The sequence below is a fragment of the Muscardinus avellanarius genome (assembly GCF_963383645.1).
Source record: "Muscardinus avellanarius genome assembly, chromosome: 13".
Taxonomy (NCBI): domain Eukaryota; kingdom Metazoa; phylum Chordata; class Mammalia; order Rodentia; family Gliridae; genus Muscardinus; species Muscardinus avellanarius.
Window position 1 is genome coordinate 8,884,017 of NC_137799.1, and position 15,215 is coordinate 8,899,231.

At 55.7% G+C, this 15,215-nt stretch overlaps 1 protein-coding gene across 1 annotated transcript in view; it reads left to right on the forward strand.

Annotated features, from left to right (window-relative positions):
• Positions 1 to 3,965: 3,965 nt before the first annotated feature.
• NIBAN2 (niban apoptosis regulator 2) overlaps positions 3,966 to 15,215 on the forward strand; it is a gene marked incomplete at both ends in the record, with an annotated part of 60,286 nt that continues 49,036 nt past the window's right edge. Inside the window, one exon of the mRNA XM_080709549.1 lies at positions 3,966 to 4,020. Coding sequence (XP_080565675.1) covers positions 3,966 to 4,020 — 55 coding nt within the window. The remainder of the gene's footprint in view (positions 4,021 to 15,215) is intronic.

The following is a 15,215-nucleotide window of genomic DNA, read 5'->3' on the forward strand; positions in this document are numbered from 1 at the left end:
CTGCCTCGCCGTCTGGTGCCCCCTCTCCTCGGCAGTCACTCCCTTTGTTGGGGAAGTCTTAGAAGAGCCAAGTGGCCCCAGGCCCTATAAAGACTCACCTGTGGCCTTTGCTCCCAGTGACACCCTTACCTGTCACACCCTCTCCATGCCCCATGCCAGAATTTAAATAAGGATGCATATAATGGAATATTATTTTTGAAAAACCCTCTGTTATTCAATCATAAAGCAGGCATGGCCATTCCTGCTCCAGAAATCAGGAGGCACGTGGGTGGCATCAGGCGCATACTTCGTAAACAGATTTACCCGAAGCTCCAAGGATCAGCTTCTTGCTAACCACATCCCAGGGTGCCATCTCATCCAGGAGGCCTTCCTAGACGCCCTTCCTAGGTGGCAGTCGCCATCCGTCACCTTGGCCCCTTTACCATCACGAGCCTTTAGGTAGCCGGGCATGGTGGTGCACGCTGGTAATTCCATTACTTTGAAGGCTGAGACAGGAAGATTGCAGGTTCAAAGTCAGCTTTGGCAACTTAGTGAGGCTCTCAGCAACTTAGCGAGACCCTGTTTCCAAATAAAAAATAAAATAAGGCTGAGGGTATAGCCTGGAAGTAGAAGGCCCCTGGGTTCCACCCCCATGGTGTGTAGAACCCCCCCCCCCCACACACACCTTTAATTATTTGAGGTCTTCTCCTCCAGCATGGAAATATAACTTCTTTTAGAGTAAGGACCTTGACTATCTCATAAACTTATGTATCCCCAACACTTAGATTGACACCAGACACTAGTAAGTGCTCACTATATTTGATTTTCATTTAAAAAAAAAATTGAAGCCAGGCCTGGTGGCACATGCCCTTAATTCCAGTACTGGGGAGGCAGAGATAGGAGGACCACAGGTTTGCATCCAACCTCAGCTACTTAGTGAAACCCTGTTTCAAAATAAAGAATAAAGAGCCGGGCATGGTGGCGCACGCTTGTAATCCCAGCACTTGGGAGGCTGAGACAGGAGGATCACACAGGTTCAAAGCCAGCCTCAGCTACTGAGTGAGGCTCTCAGCAACTTAGTGCCACCCCACCTTGGCAGTCACTCCCTTTGTTGGGAGTGACAAGTAGGGCTAGTAGTGTAGCTCAGAGGTTGAATGCCCCTGGATTCAGTCACCAGTACTAATAAAACAAAACAAAGCAAACCAAAAAACTTATTGGAAGTGGGCATGGTGGTACATGCCAGCAATCCCAGTATTTGGGAGGCTGCGACAGGTGGATCATGGATTCAAAGCTGACACTGGCAACTTAGTGAAGCACTCAACAACTTTGTGAAACCCTGTTTCCAAATAAAAAGTAAAATAGGGCCGAGGTTGTAGCTCAAAGGTAGAATATTCGTGGGTTCCATTTCCAGCACTACACACACACACACACACACACACACACACACACACACACCAAAAAACCCCACAACTTTGTTGGAGTATAAATGACATACAATAAAATGCACCCATCTTTTTTTTGTTTTTGGTACTTTTATTTATTTATTTATTATTTATTTATTTATTTATTTATTTTACGGGTCTGGGGATGGAACCCAGGGGCATTCGACCTCTGAGCTACACCCCCTGCCCTATTTTTTATTCTTTATTTTGAAATAGGGTCTCACTGAGTTGCAAAGGGCCTCACTAAGTAGCTAAAGCTGTCCACGAATCGCGATCCTCCTGTCTCAGCCTCCTGAATGCTGGGATTACAAGCGTGCACCACCGCGCCCGGCTCATTCTTTATTTTGAAACAGGGTCTCACTGGGTTACAAGAAGGCCTCACTAAGTAGCTGAGGCTGTCCGCAAATCGCGATTCTCATATCTCAGCCTCCTGAATGCTGGGATGACAAGCGTGCGCCACCACGCCCAGCCCCCCCATTCTTTCTGTAGTCCATTTCCACCCCACCCCCAGGCAATAATTGTTCCAGTGTTTTGAATGTATCTTACATTGTCAGGGACTGGATCCAAGGCTTGGTGGAAGCTATTCACATGCTTGATAACACCCTAAAATTTACAATGCCTCCCCACTTTTGACACCATGGATGCTTACTGTTAAGTGCTCTGTGACAAAAGGTTTCCTGGGCCAAGAGGGAAGGTCGCTGGGCTGGGGCCTTGGGTGCACCATGAAGGCTAAGGAACAGGTGCTTATGGTCCTCCTTACCTCTTCCCCATCTGGCCCAGGTCTCAGGCCTGGGTGATCTGTCCTGGGGGGCTGGATGCCAGCCCGCTTCCCTAGCTCCTCCCTGGGCAGAGCAGGCCTTCGGAGCCCCTGTTCTGGGGACTGCAGGAAAACTGAATTGAGGTTACGGGTGTCGCTTGCTCTGGCTGTTCCGAGGACGCAACACTGAGCGTCAGCTGCAGCCCTGGCCTTACTGTGCGCCTCTGGTGAGTCGCTTCCTCTCTCTGGGCCACCTCTGCACCAGGAAACTGGTAATCCCCGCCAGTTTGGCTTGCTCTCCACCTGGTGCATCCGGCTCCTCGGAGGCCAGGCCTCTGCCGTGTGGTCCCCACTCCCTGGAATGCTGCTCCTCGGTATCTGCCCTCACGGTTCTTGCTTTTCAACTTTTAGCTCTGGGACTACCCGCTGTGACTGGCCTCAAAACAGAACGTTCTGCTCCTTGCTCAAGTTTCCCTGAGGGCAGGGACTGCGGGTGACTTAGCAGAAGGACGGTTCTCTTTATGAAGCCGTGGCCGCCTTCAACCAGGCATTTTACCATCTCCTTTAATCCTCCCAACCAAGTGCTGTTGTCAGTTGACAGATGAGGGAACTGAGGCCCACAGAGGCAATGCCCGCCGGGTCGTGCACCGCAGGGATCCTGGGATTCCTCGTCTTTCACTCCCAGCCTCTTTCAGAGCGCCTGCCCCACAGATGTTCACCACCTAGTTCTGAGCGACGGAGGGCATGAATGCGTGCCCGCGTCACCTCGGGCGGCACTGGTAACTTCGATCAGGTGCTGCCCTGCGGCACAGGTGCAGGAACAGCTGTCCATCCAATATCGGGTGGGACGCACAGGGAAGGGGTGAGTGAGTGTTCAGTCATCTGGGAGAAAGCAACTAACAGCTGGCCGGCCCTTGACAGGACGCAGGGCGGAGCCGAGCCTCAGCCGCAAGGAGCCTTCTGCCGCCCCAGTCAGAATTTGGGGATCCCGGCTGTCCGTCTGTCTCCTACGTGCCTTTGGGTGGCCCTGAAACCGAAACACATTTCTCTAGTGCCTGAGACCCACCATCGGGGCGCCCAAAGTCCATCTGGCTCCTGGCATTTCATCCCCATGGCTATCACTTTTCTTTTTCTGACAGGAGCCGCCTCCCAAGTGAAAGGCCCTTACGCCGGAGCTGAGCGGTGGCCGCCCGGCAGCAGTGGAGCCCGGCCCCTCCACCCCTACCGATTTATTTTGCAAGACCAGCTGGCACACCTTCGGGGCGGGTCGGATCCAGGCCAGGGAACTTCGAGGGCGGGCGGCTGGGGGGATGGAGCGCATGGTGCAGGGGACCGGACGCTGAATTCCGGCCCGTCGGCCTGGGCGCCCCCTTCGGGAGGGGAGGGGAGACACCCAGGCCGGAGCCCCCCGGGCGCCCCTTCTTTTAGCTCCCCACCTCCCTTTGCTACGGGCGTGCGCCCTGCACGCCTCTCTTGGGTGTCCCTTTCGGGGACCTCTTTGTCTGGGTTTCGGGCGGTCCCGGCGTCCCCGGCCCGGGGCTCCGCCCACCGCGGCCCAGCCGGGGCGGGGCCTGTCCGGGAGGGGCGGGGCCTGTCCGGGAGGGGCGGGGCGCGGCGGGGCGCGGCGGGAGGGACGCGGCCCGGGCTGCAGCGGAGGCCGAGGCCAGGGGCGGCGGCGCGGCGGAGTCGAGAGCGGGCGGGCCGGGTTCCATGGCGCCGGCGGCGGCGGTCTGAGCTGCGCGGGGAGCGGCGGGCGGCGGACGATCGGGCCGCGGCTCCTCCTCGCCATGGGGGACGTGCTGTCCACGCACCTGGACGACGCCCGGCGCCAGCACATCGCAGGTGAGGGCCGCGCCGCGCCCCGGGCACGCCCCCGCCGGCCTCCCCGCGGGCCCGGGTCCTCCGCCGTGGGGTCCGCGGCGGGGCGGGAGCTGCTGGGTCCTGCGTCCGAGCCTGGTCCTTTGAGGCTCCCTGGGCGTCCCTTCCCGTCCCCCTCTGAGCTCTTCCTTCCCCATCTTGAGGGCAATTGGACCCCGCCTTCCCGACCGGAACCCTCTGGAGCCGGTTCCCGTCGGATTCCCCCATTACCCGGATCCGGTGTCCGAGGGTCGCAGCCTGCCCCCCCATCCTGGCCAGCGGCGTTCTAAGCCCTCCCCACCCTCTGGAATCGGCCCAGCACCGTCCGAGCGTCCCGACCTTCCTCCCCGGCCGCTCGGCCCCAGCTGCCCGGCCCCAGCCCCGGACACGTGGCCGAATCCTCCGGGGGAAGGGCCCTTTAGGGTCCAGGACTGACCCCGGAGAGAGGGTTAGGGATAGGTGGCGTGCCCTGGAGGGGGTGGGGTCCTTTTCCTTTAGCTCACCCTAAGCAGCTGCGGGGGTGGGGTGGGGTGGGGGTCAAGGCCTTGGGGGGCCCTCTCTCGGCCAGCCCCCAGCCCCCTACTGCTGCCAGCCCTGCGCTCAGCCTGGAGCTGCTGGGTGGACGCTCCTCAGAGGGGGGCCAGAGGTTCCTGGGTTTCTCTCGGAGAATGGGAGCTGGGCTGACTGCAGCTGGCAGAGACACTCAACTCTGGCCGACCTCCTTCCTCAGGGAAGCATCCCAGCCCTGGGTGGAATCCCGGCACTCGTTCCCCGGTTGTGCGATCCAGGACAAGTCTGTTAATGTCCCGACACCTTGGTATTGTCCTCTTCGAAATGAGGTCCCTGATATTCTTAGGATGGCTTGCTGAGAGACCTAAGTGACACCTGATATCGCAAAGGCAGCCATACTGGGGTGGCAGTCAGGTGGGATGGTCCCTCTTGGTTCCCAGCCTCTCCTTCTGGTGGCCTGGGGTGCCTTGGCCGCCTGCACTTGTCTTGATGTCCCGTAGAGTTTCTTGGCCATGTCATGTCGCCATGACAGCAGAGACCCCTCAGAGGCCAGGACCAGATGCCCTTAACTCTGTGTCCCCAGGGCCCCACCCTGGCTGGGCACTAGGGAGGTGCGGGGTAGGTCCTGCCAGCGACTGTGGTCCTCGGCCTGTGGCCTGAGCTTTGCTTCATGCCAGGCTTGGGGCTGGGCACAGGGGCGGGGGTGACGTCAAAATGAATCAGACCCTCTCTAGCCTCTGACCAGCTGGGGGTTAAGTCCTGGGAGGCCTCCTTGGGTGGGACCAGGCGAGGCGGAGTCTTCCTGTCCCCTCCCCTTCGGTGGCCACCTCCTGGGGCTCTTAACAGTCCTTCCATTCAGGGCCTCCTGTGGGGGCCCCTCAGCAGGCCTGGGTGGGGTGTGTGTGCTTTAGTGGGGTTTTTCCTCTAATCACCTCTGAGTTGAGAACTGCCAGCCCACCCACCCCGCCCCCTCCACTTACAGGGGTGGAGACTGGGGCACAGAAGGTCAAGTGAGCTGGAGAAGGAGGCTTGTTTTGTGGATACCAGGCCGGGGAGAAGAGGCTTGTGGCTCTCTCTGCCTCTTCCCCACTCTTGAGTGCTATTATAAACCTCTTCAGATGCCTCACATTCCTGGGGCAGGCTCACCTGAAGGGCTCCTGAGCACAGGTGGGGAGACTGGGAGGGAAGGAGCCAGAGAACCTCCCAGCCCCTTCCAGAGGAAGCGAGCTGTCTTAGAAATAAATGTGCCGGAGGGGGGAACGAAGGCCCGTCTTCACCTTCAGCCTGCTTCCATCCCCTTACCTGGTCCAGGGAGCTGTGGGCACTTCCATAACAGGCAATTAAAATTCCAGCGTCCTCCCTACCTGGGGCCGCTGCTGTAGAAATGTCAGTTTGGGGAACATCCCTTCCCATGGCGCCCTGAGCTCCCAGTCCTGCTAGGGTGCTGCGGCTTGGCCGGCAGCCTGGTGCCCGCCCCGAGCAGGTGAGCAGGTGAATGCCAGCCTGCAAGTCCTGGCAAAGGTCAGGCGCGCTCCTGCCCACGGTGCTGTTTCGCTGCCCGGCACCTTTCATCCTGAGATTTCAAAGCCTCTGGCAAGTAGGGGCTTGTTCCTACTCTGGCAGTCCGGAGGAGCCGGTAGCTGGATGATTACTCCTACTTAGGGAGGGAGCTATCGGAGAGGAGAGAGCCCTGGCCTCCGGGACCTCAGGCAAGCCTCTCCCTCTCCCTGGACCTCAGTTCCCTTAGCTGTGGACAGAACGGGGTGGGGGGTGTGCCACCTGAAAGCTGAAGTCCTTTCCATCTCAGGGCCTAACGATCGCAGATTTTCTCCACAAATCTCCAGACTTCTGTCTCAAGGCCGCAACACAGCATCCACTGAATGGAAGCTGGCTTGGCCTTGAATCAGCAACTTGGATCTCAGTTTTCTTATCTGTAAAGTGGGAATAATAATAGTAGCTGTCTGCTAGATACTTCTGGGGAAGATTTAAGGAGATAGTGGGGCTAAGAAGCTCAGCCCAGCCTTGGGGCATAGGAAGTGCTCAGCAAATACTTGTTACTTTGTGTGTGTGCATGTGTTGCTGGGTTCTGAACCCAGGGGCGTTCTACCTCCACACTATACTCTCAGCCCTATTTATTTTTTATTTTTTGTGGTACTAGGGATTGAACCCAAAGGCATTCTGCCTTTGAGCTGTACTCCCTAGCTCGATTATATTTTTTATTTGAACACAGGGTCTCCCTAGGTTGATGAGAGTCTCACCACTTGCTGAGGCTGTCTTCACACCTGCGATCCTCCTGTCTCAGTCTCCCAGGTACTGGGATTATTAGTGTGCACCACCATGGCAGGATTACTTTTATCTTATTTATTTATTTATTTATTTATTTATTTATGGTACTAGGGGTGGAATCCAGGGGCTTTCTACCTCCAGGCTATACTCCCAGACCTATTTTATACTTTATTTGGAAACAGGGTCTCACTAAGTTGCTGAGAGCCTCAGTAAGTAGCTGAGGCTGGCTTTGAACCCGTGCGATCCTCCTGTCTCCCAAGCGCTGGGATTACAAGCGTGCGCCACCACGCCCGGCTGGGATTACCTTTATTTTTGAAACAGGGTCTCATTAAGTTGCTGAGGGCCTGGCTAAGTTACTGAGGCTGACTGTGAACCTGCGATCCACCTGTTTGAGCCTCCCAGGTCCTGGGATTACAGGTGTGTGCCACCACGCCCGGCTCAGCTGTCACTGTTGGGGAGAGTGCCCTTGCCTTCTGTAATGAGGTTCTTCGGTGCCCGGGGCCAGTGGCTAGTGTCGAGAGTTTGAAGGGGACAGTCGCACCTGTGGTTTCTTAGGTTTGTCCAGTCCTTGGGGTCAGGGTGGCTGCTTCCCTGGGTTTGAGAATCTTCCTGGGTTTTATGAATCCTGATTACTGTGTTTCTGCCTTGTGGATATGTGCGGTGATGTGGGCTGTGTGAAGACCGTCCTGATGCTAGTGATGGTGTACTCATGACAGGTGGAGTGATCTAGTATCAAACAGGTGGCTGGCTTGGCCTGGCCCACCTTTTCCATTTGGACCAAAAGGTCAGACTAGGAGGAGAGGAGGTGGTGGGTCTGGGCCCTTGTATGGTTCCGAGCCCTCTAAGGCCGTCTGTAGAAATGATCTAACCATGTCAAGTGTGGTGGCGCACGCTTATAATCCCGGCATTTGGGAGGCTGAGACAGGAGGATCACGGTTCACGGACAGCCTCAGCTACTTAGTGAGGCCCTCTGCGACTCAGTGAGACCCTGTTTCAAAATAAAGAATAAAAAAATAGGTAGGGCTGGGGGGTGTCACTTGGAGGTAGGATGCTCCTGGGTTCCATACCCAGTACTGCAAAAAAAAATCCAACCATATAGAACAGGATGCCACAGGTAAAGGGAGCAGAGGCTGCGGGCTGTGCCCCTGGTAGGAAGCCTGGCACTGGCTGCAGGGGGTCCCCTTCTGTGCTCAGGACAGCCTCGAGGACCCAGCCACTGCGGGTCACCCCTCCACTCGCCGGGTCACCCCTCCACTCGCCGGGTCACCCCTCCACTCGCCGGAAGGTGTGCGAGGTTTACCCCCAGAGGGCTGGCAGGCTTTCTCAGCACCTGTGATCCTGGACTCCGCCCATCTGTGGGTCTCACCTTTCCCCTCCAGCTAGTTCTTTTTTTCTAAATAGCAGGTTTATTAAGATATAATTCACTGACTATACAATCCACCCCCTGAAAGTGTTCGTTCAGTGGTTCTTAGCGTATTGACTGAGTTGAGCAAGTGTCACCACCCAGTTGGAGAACGCTTACCCACCCCCCCAGAATAAGCACTTACCATCAGCGCCGCCCCTCCCCCAGCCCTCAGCAAAGGCAAGGCAGGCACCACAGCCAGGGAGGGCGAGTAGGGAGAGCCACCCCTGGCTCCCTTCCCTGTAATTCCTCTCTGGGAAGAAAGCATTTGCTTGGCTTGTGACCATTTCCAAACATACCTTCTCAGTGTACACACATTCATGGGGCTTTGTTTGCAAAAAGAGCTCCTATTCGATGTTTCTGTGGTTTGATCCCCCCACCCCCATTGGGTAAATTGCAGGCATCACGGCAGAACACACAGCCCGATTCCTTCTTTCGCTGGTGGTTCCGATCTGTGCCTGGGCAGTTTATTTACCCAGGTCCCTGGTAGTGGGCATGTGGGTTGTTTTCCGGTGTTTTGCTGATGTGCACAAGGCTGTTTGAACCTCCTTGTACATATTCTGAGACAGATGCCAGTATCAGAGAGGCCTGCATTAGAAATGGTCTCTAAGTTGCCGAGGGCCTTGCTAGGTTGCCGAGGCCAGCCTGGAACCTGTGATCCTCCCGCCTCAGCCTCCTGAGCACTGGGATTACAGGTATTGTCACCACACCCAGTTTTGATTTTTCTTTTGAGACAGGGTCATACTTAGTTGCCCAGGCTGGTCTTGAACTTGCCATCTTCCTACATAAGCCTTTGCAAGTCACTAGGATTGCTGGTGTGTACCACCACACCTGGTGGTACTTTATTTATTTATTTATTTAATTTGTTACAGTACTGGGGATGAAACCCAGAGGCATTCTACCTCCCAGCTACATGCCCAGGCCTATTTCTTCTTCTTTATTTTGAAACAGGGTCTCACTGAGTTGTAAAGGGCCTCACTAAGTAGCTGAGGCTGTCCGCGAACCGCGATCCTCCTGTTTCAGCCTCCCAAATGCTGGAATTAGAAGTGTGCACCACCACGCCCGGCTCTTTTGTTTATTTATTGAGCAAAATGAATAATAACTTGTTCCAAATTTACTTATTATTTTATTTATTTTTGCAGTACTAGAGATTGAACTAAGAGACATTCTACCTCTGAGTTATACTCCCAGTCCTATTTATTTTTTAATTAATTAATGAATTTATTTTTGTGGAAATGGGGATTAAATCCAGGGGCATTCTACTTCCAACTACACCCCCATTCTATTTTATTTTTATTTGGAAACAGGGTCTCACTAGGTTGATGAGAGTCTCATTACTTGCCAAGACTGTCTTTGAACCTGTGATCCTCCTGTCTCAGCCTCCCAAGTACTGGGATTACAGGTGTGCGCCACCACGCTTATAAGTCTAAATCCCCTTTTTAGGTTTTGACACTGGGTATTTCTGCGTTGTCCAGTCAGGTCTCTAACTTGTGATCCTCCTGCCTCAGCCTCCCAAATAGCTAGACTTAGAGGCACGTACTACCACGTCCAGCTCCAAATTGATTTAAAAAATCATCTCCCATTTGGAAAGCGGCTGCAGAGGCCAGGAATAAAGGATGGAGGTGCCTTGCTTTCTGCTGCTCCTGCCTTGGTGAGGCTTCCTAGTTTGTGTCGGAAGCAGAGCCTGGGCTGCTCCCCGGGCTGAGGTCTGGGTCAGCCTCTGGGGGTGAGGTGCCTGGGGATCCTGCCCGGCTCTGGTGTCCGGCTTACATAACCACTTTTGTTGGCCTGCGTGCTGCCCTCCCCTGCAGCCAGCCTCCTCTGGTCTAGAAGTCCCCTCCTCTCCCTCTGCTGGGGCTAGGGGCAGGGGGCGGGGGTCTAAGCTCTGGCCCTTTTGGGGCCCCCCTCGCCCTCTAGGCCTTCCCTCACAGCATGCCAGAAGAGACCTTTCTAAACCCAAACTGGGCCATGGCCCTCCCTCCCTGCTGCCTGAGGACCAATGCTGGAAGACAGCGGCACTCACCCACCGCCCTGCCAGCCTCTGCCCTTGGAGTGCTGCCCTCCGTGTTTACTGTGGTAGGTGGCTGGGACCGTGACTCAGCTCTGGGTCTTGGGTCTTTTATGAGACGACTTGCAATAAACATCTCTCCCAGGTCATTAAAAACCTCTCCAGAAATGATCCCAAAGGCTGCATCTTGTTATACTGGGGATTCTCAGTCATTTTCTTAGCCTCTCCCCCAAGTGCTGGATATTAGGTTGTGTCTGTCATGTTGGTGGGGGCAGATGGAGTCACTCTGTTTCCTCTTTGGCTCTGGTCAGGGTCCCTGAGGAAGACAGACATCTTGTAGCCCCCCTTCCTATTCTGCTTCCACGAGGTGAGCATTTCAAGGGAGCCCTGGGCACCTCAGAGCATCCTTTCGGGGCTAGTGGGCCTGAAGGGGCTGCCATGAGTTGGGGACGTGGACAGATGTCCATGGGCTCTGGGCGTGTGGCCATGTAGTGTAGCTGCTTCTGGGGCCCGCCGCACGCAGGGACTGATCCACTTCCTATCTGAGGATCGTGGTTGGACCGGGGAGGGCTGGGGCGGGGGGGATCAGCAGGCTCCGAGTGACAACAGAGACTCTATCCTTGGATATATATATATGAGATTGAACGGAGGGGCATTCTACTTCTGTGCTACACCCCCAGCCCTTTTTATTTTGAAACAGGGTCTTGCTAAGTTGCTGAAGCAGCCTTGAACTTGTGATCCTCCTTGTCTCAGCCTCCCAGGCCCTGGAATCCAGCTGTGTGCCACCACGCCCAGCACCAGGCCATCTTTTGCCTGGCTTAGGTCACTAGATTCTCACCTCTGTTGCAGGCCAGGACCAGGGAGTCCGAGGCCTTATAGTTATAAAACCATACCCCGCTAAGACCATATAGCTCCTGCTCCCCAGATTAGGCAGGGGGACAATGCAGGAAAGACTCCCCTAAGAGCGGCCAACGGAGCCTGGGGGTGGGGGAGGAGCCGTGGGAACAGAATTGCATGTGTCAGAGGCCTCATAGGTTGCACAAATAGATCCCACCCATCATTACTCAGTCTGAGGCTCCTGGTCCCTGGTCCCTTTGACGGGTCCTGTTCTCCTTCCATCCCTGCCCCCCAAGAGCTCATGACTCACCACGCCACTCTCTTCTCTTGAAGCAGGATGAGGCATCGTCCTGTGGTTGCTTGCGGAGATTCCGGGGCTGATTTTCCTTCCCCTGCCCCGCCCCCGTCCACTTCCCTGCCCGAGGAAGAGGGTTTCTGAAGCTGGGCAGAGTTTTAGGGAAGGAGGAGGGCAGAGAGGCCTCGCTTTCAAAGCCTGGAGGGTGGAGCAGAGCCGTGCTCCTCTCCTGGTAGTCATGGGGCCTGAGTCACGGGAGGCTGCAATCTTCTGATCTGATGGATTTTAAAACTGGAAGAGCAGGAGTGCCCGCCTGTGAGGGGGCCGCTCCACCCCGGGGACTAGGCCCCTTTGAGAGATGTACTGTCTCTGGTCCGCAGAGGTGAAAGGGGCCAGCATGGGGACAGAGTGGATGGTGAGTTTTCAAGAAGCAGGGAGCACAGGGGTGGAGCTGTGCCGCAGATGGCTTGGCCCAGCGTCCTGGCTCTGCCACTAAGTGGACTGGCGCTTTGGGGCCAGTGGGCCCCTCTCTGAGCCTCAAGCAGTTCCACCGTCTCAGGGTGTGAGGGTCAAGCACCATGGTGCAGCCAGGGCAGCTGGGGGGAGAGAGGGGTACGGCAAGTGACAGCTTTTATGGTTGTTACTGTTGAGCAAACTTGATCCCAGGGAGCTGTGCCAGGGCTGTGCTGCACCCTGTGCACACCCAGCACCCTGCCAAGTGCTCTGGAATGTGGACATGCCTCAGTTGGGGAGCACCAGCCTATGGCCCTGGACACCTGGGCCATCCAGCACATGCCTGCAGGGCTGTGAGATGGGGTGATGGTTACATGGCTGAGTTGGTCACTCACCAGCGTGGGCCGCTTGGTGCCTGGCACCGGGCAGGACACGGAGGACAGAAGGGTAGAGAGATAGATGGGAGGATGTGCCCACCCCTTGCCTGGCTACGAGTCCAGAATTAGACTTGGGAGTTTCCAGCCTGATCCTGTTGACCATTTGCTGTGTGACTCTAGACCAGTGACCATGCCTCTCTGTGACTTGTCTCCCCATCTGTGACCTCACGGCCAATATCAGCTCTTGGGAATTCTCTGTCTTTGAAAATGGCTTTCCCAGGAGTCCTGAGGTACCTTCTTAAAGCACATGTGGAGCTGGGCATTGGTGGCACACGCTTGTAATCCCTGTATTTGGGAGGGTGAGACAGGAGGATTGTTGTGGCCAGGCTCAGCTACTTAGTGAGGCCCTCCGCAACTTAGTGAGTCCCTGTTTCAAAATAAAAAACAAAATAGGGCTATAGATGTAGCTTGTAGAGGTAGAATGCCCCTGGGTTCAATCCTCAGTACCATGCAAAAAAAAAAAAAAAAAAAAAAAAAAAGCACATATAGGTGACTTCCATATGGAAATAGAGGTGCACACCCGGGAGACCCTTCAGGGAGATGAGCTCTGGCCCAGACATACTTAATCAATCAATCAATCATTGAGTCAGTCAGCAGTTGTAAAGCCCTTGGCCATCATTCACAAGGCCCAGGGTTCCATCCCCAGCAATTGGGGGCAGTTATAGAACCAGGCCCCCCGATGGGGACATGCTGATACACAAACTCCTGGTGCACAAACGCTCTTATGGCCCCCGCCTGTGAGGTGTCTCTTGGCTGGCTCTATCTCTTCAGCGTGGGATGTCCTCAAAGGGGGGGGGGTAGAAGAGGAAGACTGGGTGTGGCGGTGCACGCTTGTAACCCTTGTGCTTGGGAGGCTGAAACAGGAGGATCGCAGGTTCATGGCCAACCTCAGCTATTTAGTGACACCTGCTCCAGAAAGAAGTAAAGAAAGAGGGAGACTGGCCCTGCTGGGGTGGGGAGAGGGGGCACCATGCGGGGAGCCACAGGTGCTGGCCCTAGAGGACTGTGAAGGGCCCTGGGTGGGCGCTGGAGCACCTTCAGGGGGAAGTCATCCCGGGGTTGGTCAGCGCTGAGAGGGCCCGGGCCACGCAGTGGGGTGCTGTGCGGCCAGGGACGGGTATTTATGGGAGCCTGAGTGGCCTGGCCTCCGGGGTAGTGGCATGTAGGTTGGGCTGTCTGATGGCCGTCACATTTTTCTCTTTTTGTTCCTACGGGGGATTGAACCCAGGGGCAGTGTACATCAAACCTACACCCCCAGCCCTTTTTTATTTTTTGTTTGAAATGGTCTTGCTAGGCCATCGAGCATCTCGCTAGGCTGAGACAGAACCTGCAGTCCTGTCTCAGCCTCCCAAGTACTGGGATTATGGGCGTGCACCACTGTGCCTGGCTCCTCTGTCACCTTTGACCCCAGGTAGCTTGATGGATCCTTTAAAAGGGGGCGAATCCAGTGTCCTGCAGCGTCTGCTCCCGCCCCTCTCATGACCCGAGGCTCCCTCCCTCCTACACAGCCTGAGTATGAGGCGGAGGAGAGAGAGGCCCGGGGTCCGAGGGCCTGGTGTGGAGATGGCTGCATCATCACGTGGCAGATACCCTCTCTTTTCTTTTCTGGGCCTTGATTCGTCTGTAAAGTGGGAGGGAGAGCAGCCCGGTCCCGCTAGGTTGTTGCAGGGGTTCCATGAGAAGCTTTGGCTTGAGCTCTTTGCTTTTCAGGCACCACTGGCTCCTGGTATTATTAGCTATTAATGCTGCCTAAGGTCCACGGTAGGACCGTGGCTGAGGGAATCCCTCCTCTCAGGGAGTCCCAAAGTACAGACTAAGTTGGGCATGGTGGCCGTCGATGCCTGTCATTCCAGCACTTGGGAGGCTGAAGTAGGAGGATTGCAGATTTGAGGACAGCCTCGGCAACATAGTGAGACTCCCAGGATTGTGAGACTCTGTTTCTAAACAAAGAATAAAAAGGGTTTGGGGTGTAGCTCAGAGGCAGAATGCCCCTGGGTTCAATCCCTAGTTCTACATACACCAAAGTCCAGAGCAGAGCCAGGCGTAGTAGCGCATGCCTGGAATCCCAGCATTTGGGAGGCTGAGACAGGGGGATCGCGGTTTGCCGCCAGCCTCAGCTACTTAGTGAGGCCCTTTGCAACTCAGTGAGACCCTGCTTCAAAATAAAAAATAAAAAGTAGGGCTGGGGGCGTAGCTTGGAGGTAGAATGTCCCCGAGTTCCACCCCCAAACAAACAGAAGAAAAAACAGCCCAGAGCATGGGCCAAGGTGTAGGGTCCACTTTCAGGGGTGGGGGCTCTGCCGGGTACCTGGGCATCCAGGAGGAAGAAGAATAAATTGCGCTTTATAAAGTGTGAGTCTCACTTTTCCACCCCAATTGCCAAGAGTCCTTTGTTGGGTCAGGCTGGGAGGCCGGCGCCTTGCGGTGGGTGCCAGGTGACCATCGGCGAGCCCTTCCTCCTCCGCGGGGCCGTCTGCGCCTCCTCGGCAGGTTGCTTTCTGTGCTGGGCGCCAGGACAGTCCTTGGTGCCCTTCCGTCCTCTGACCTGGAGCTCCTGGGCCTGGGGCTGTGTTGAAGCCACACAGCTGGTCTGGCAACTGTTTCTCCATGAATCCATCTTGCTGTTGAAGAATGAGCCGCCTGAGTGGGCACTGGGGGTGAGGCAGGGACCTGAGCCCCGACTTCACGGGCTCAGGCTGGCCAACGAGGTTCCGTCGAGATGCCGGAGCTGTGGTTTGTGTTGGACAGTAAATGTTTATTTTATTTATTTATTTTTTTGGTGGTACTGGGGTTCCTGGAAGCCCTTCTACCTCCGGGCTACACTCCCAGACCTATTTTTACATTTTTATTTGGAAACAGGGTCTCCTAAGCCAGCGCCCCCGGCTGGCTTCAAACCTGCGCGATCCTCCTGTCTCCACCTCCCAAGCGCAAGCGCGGGGATTACAAGCGTGC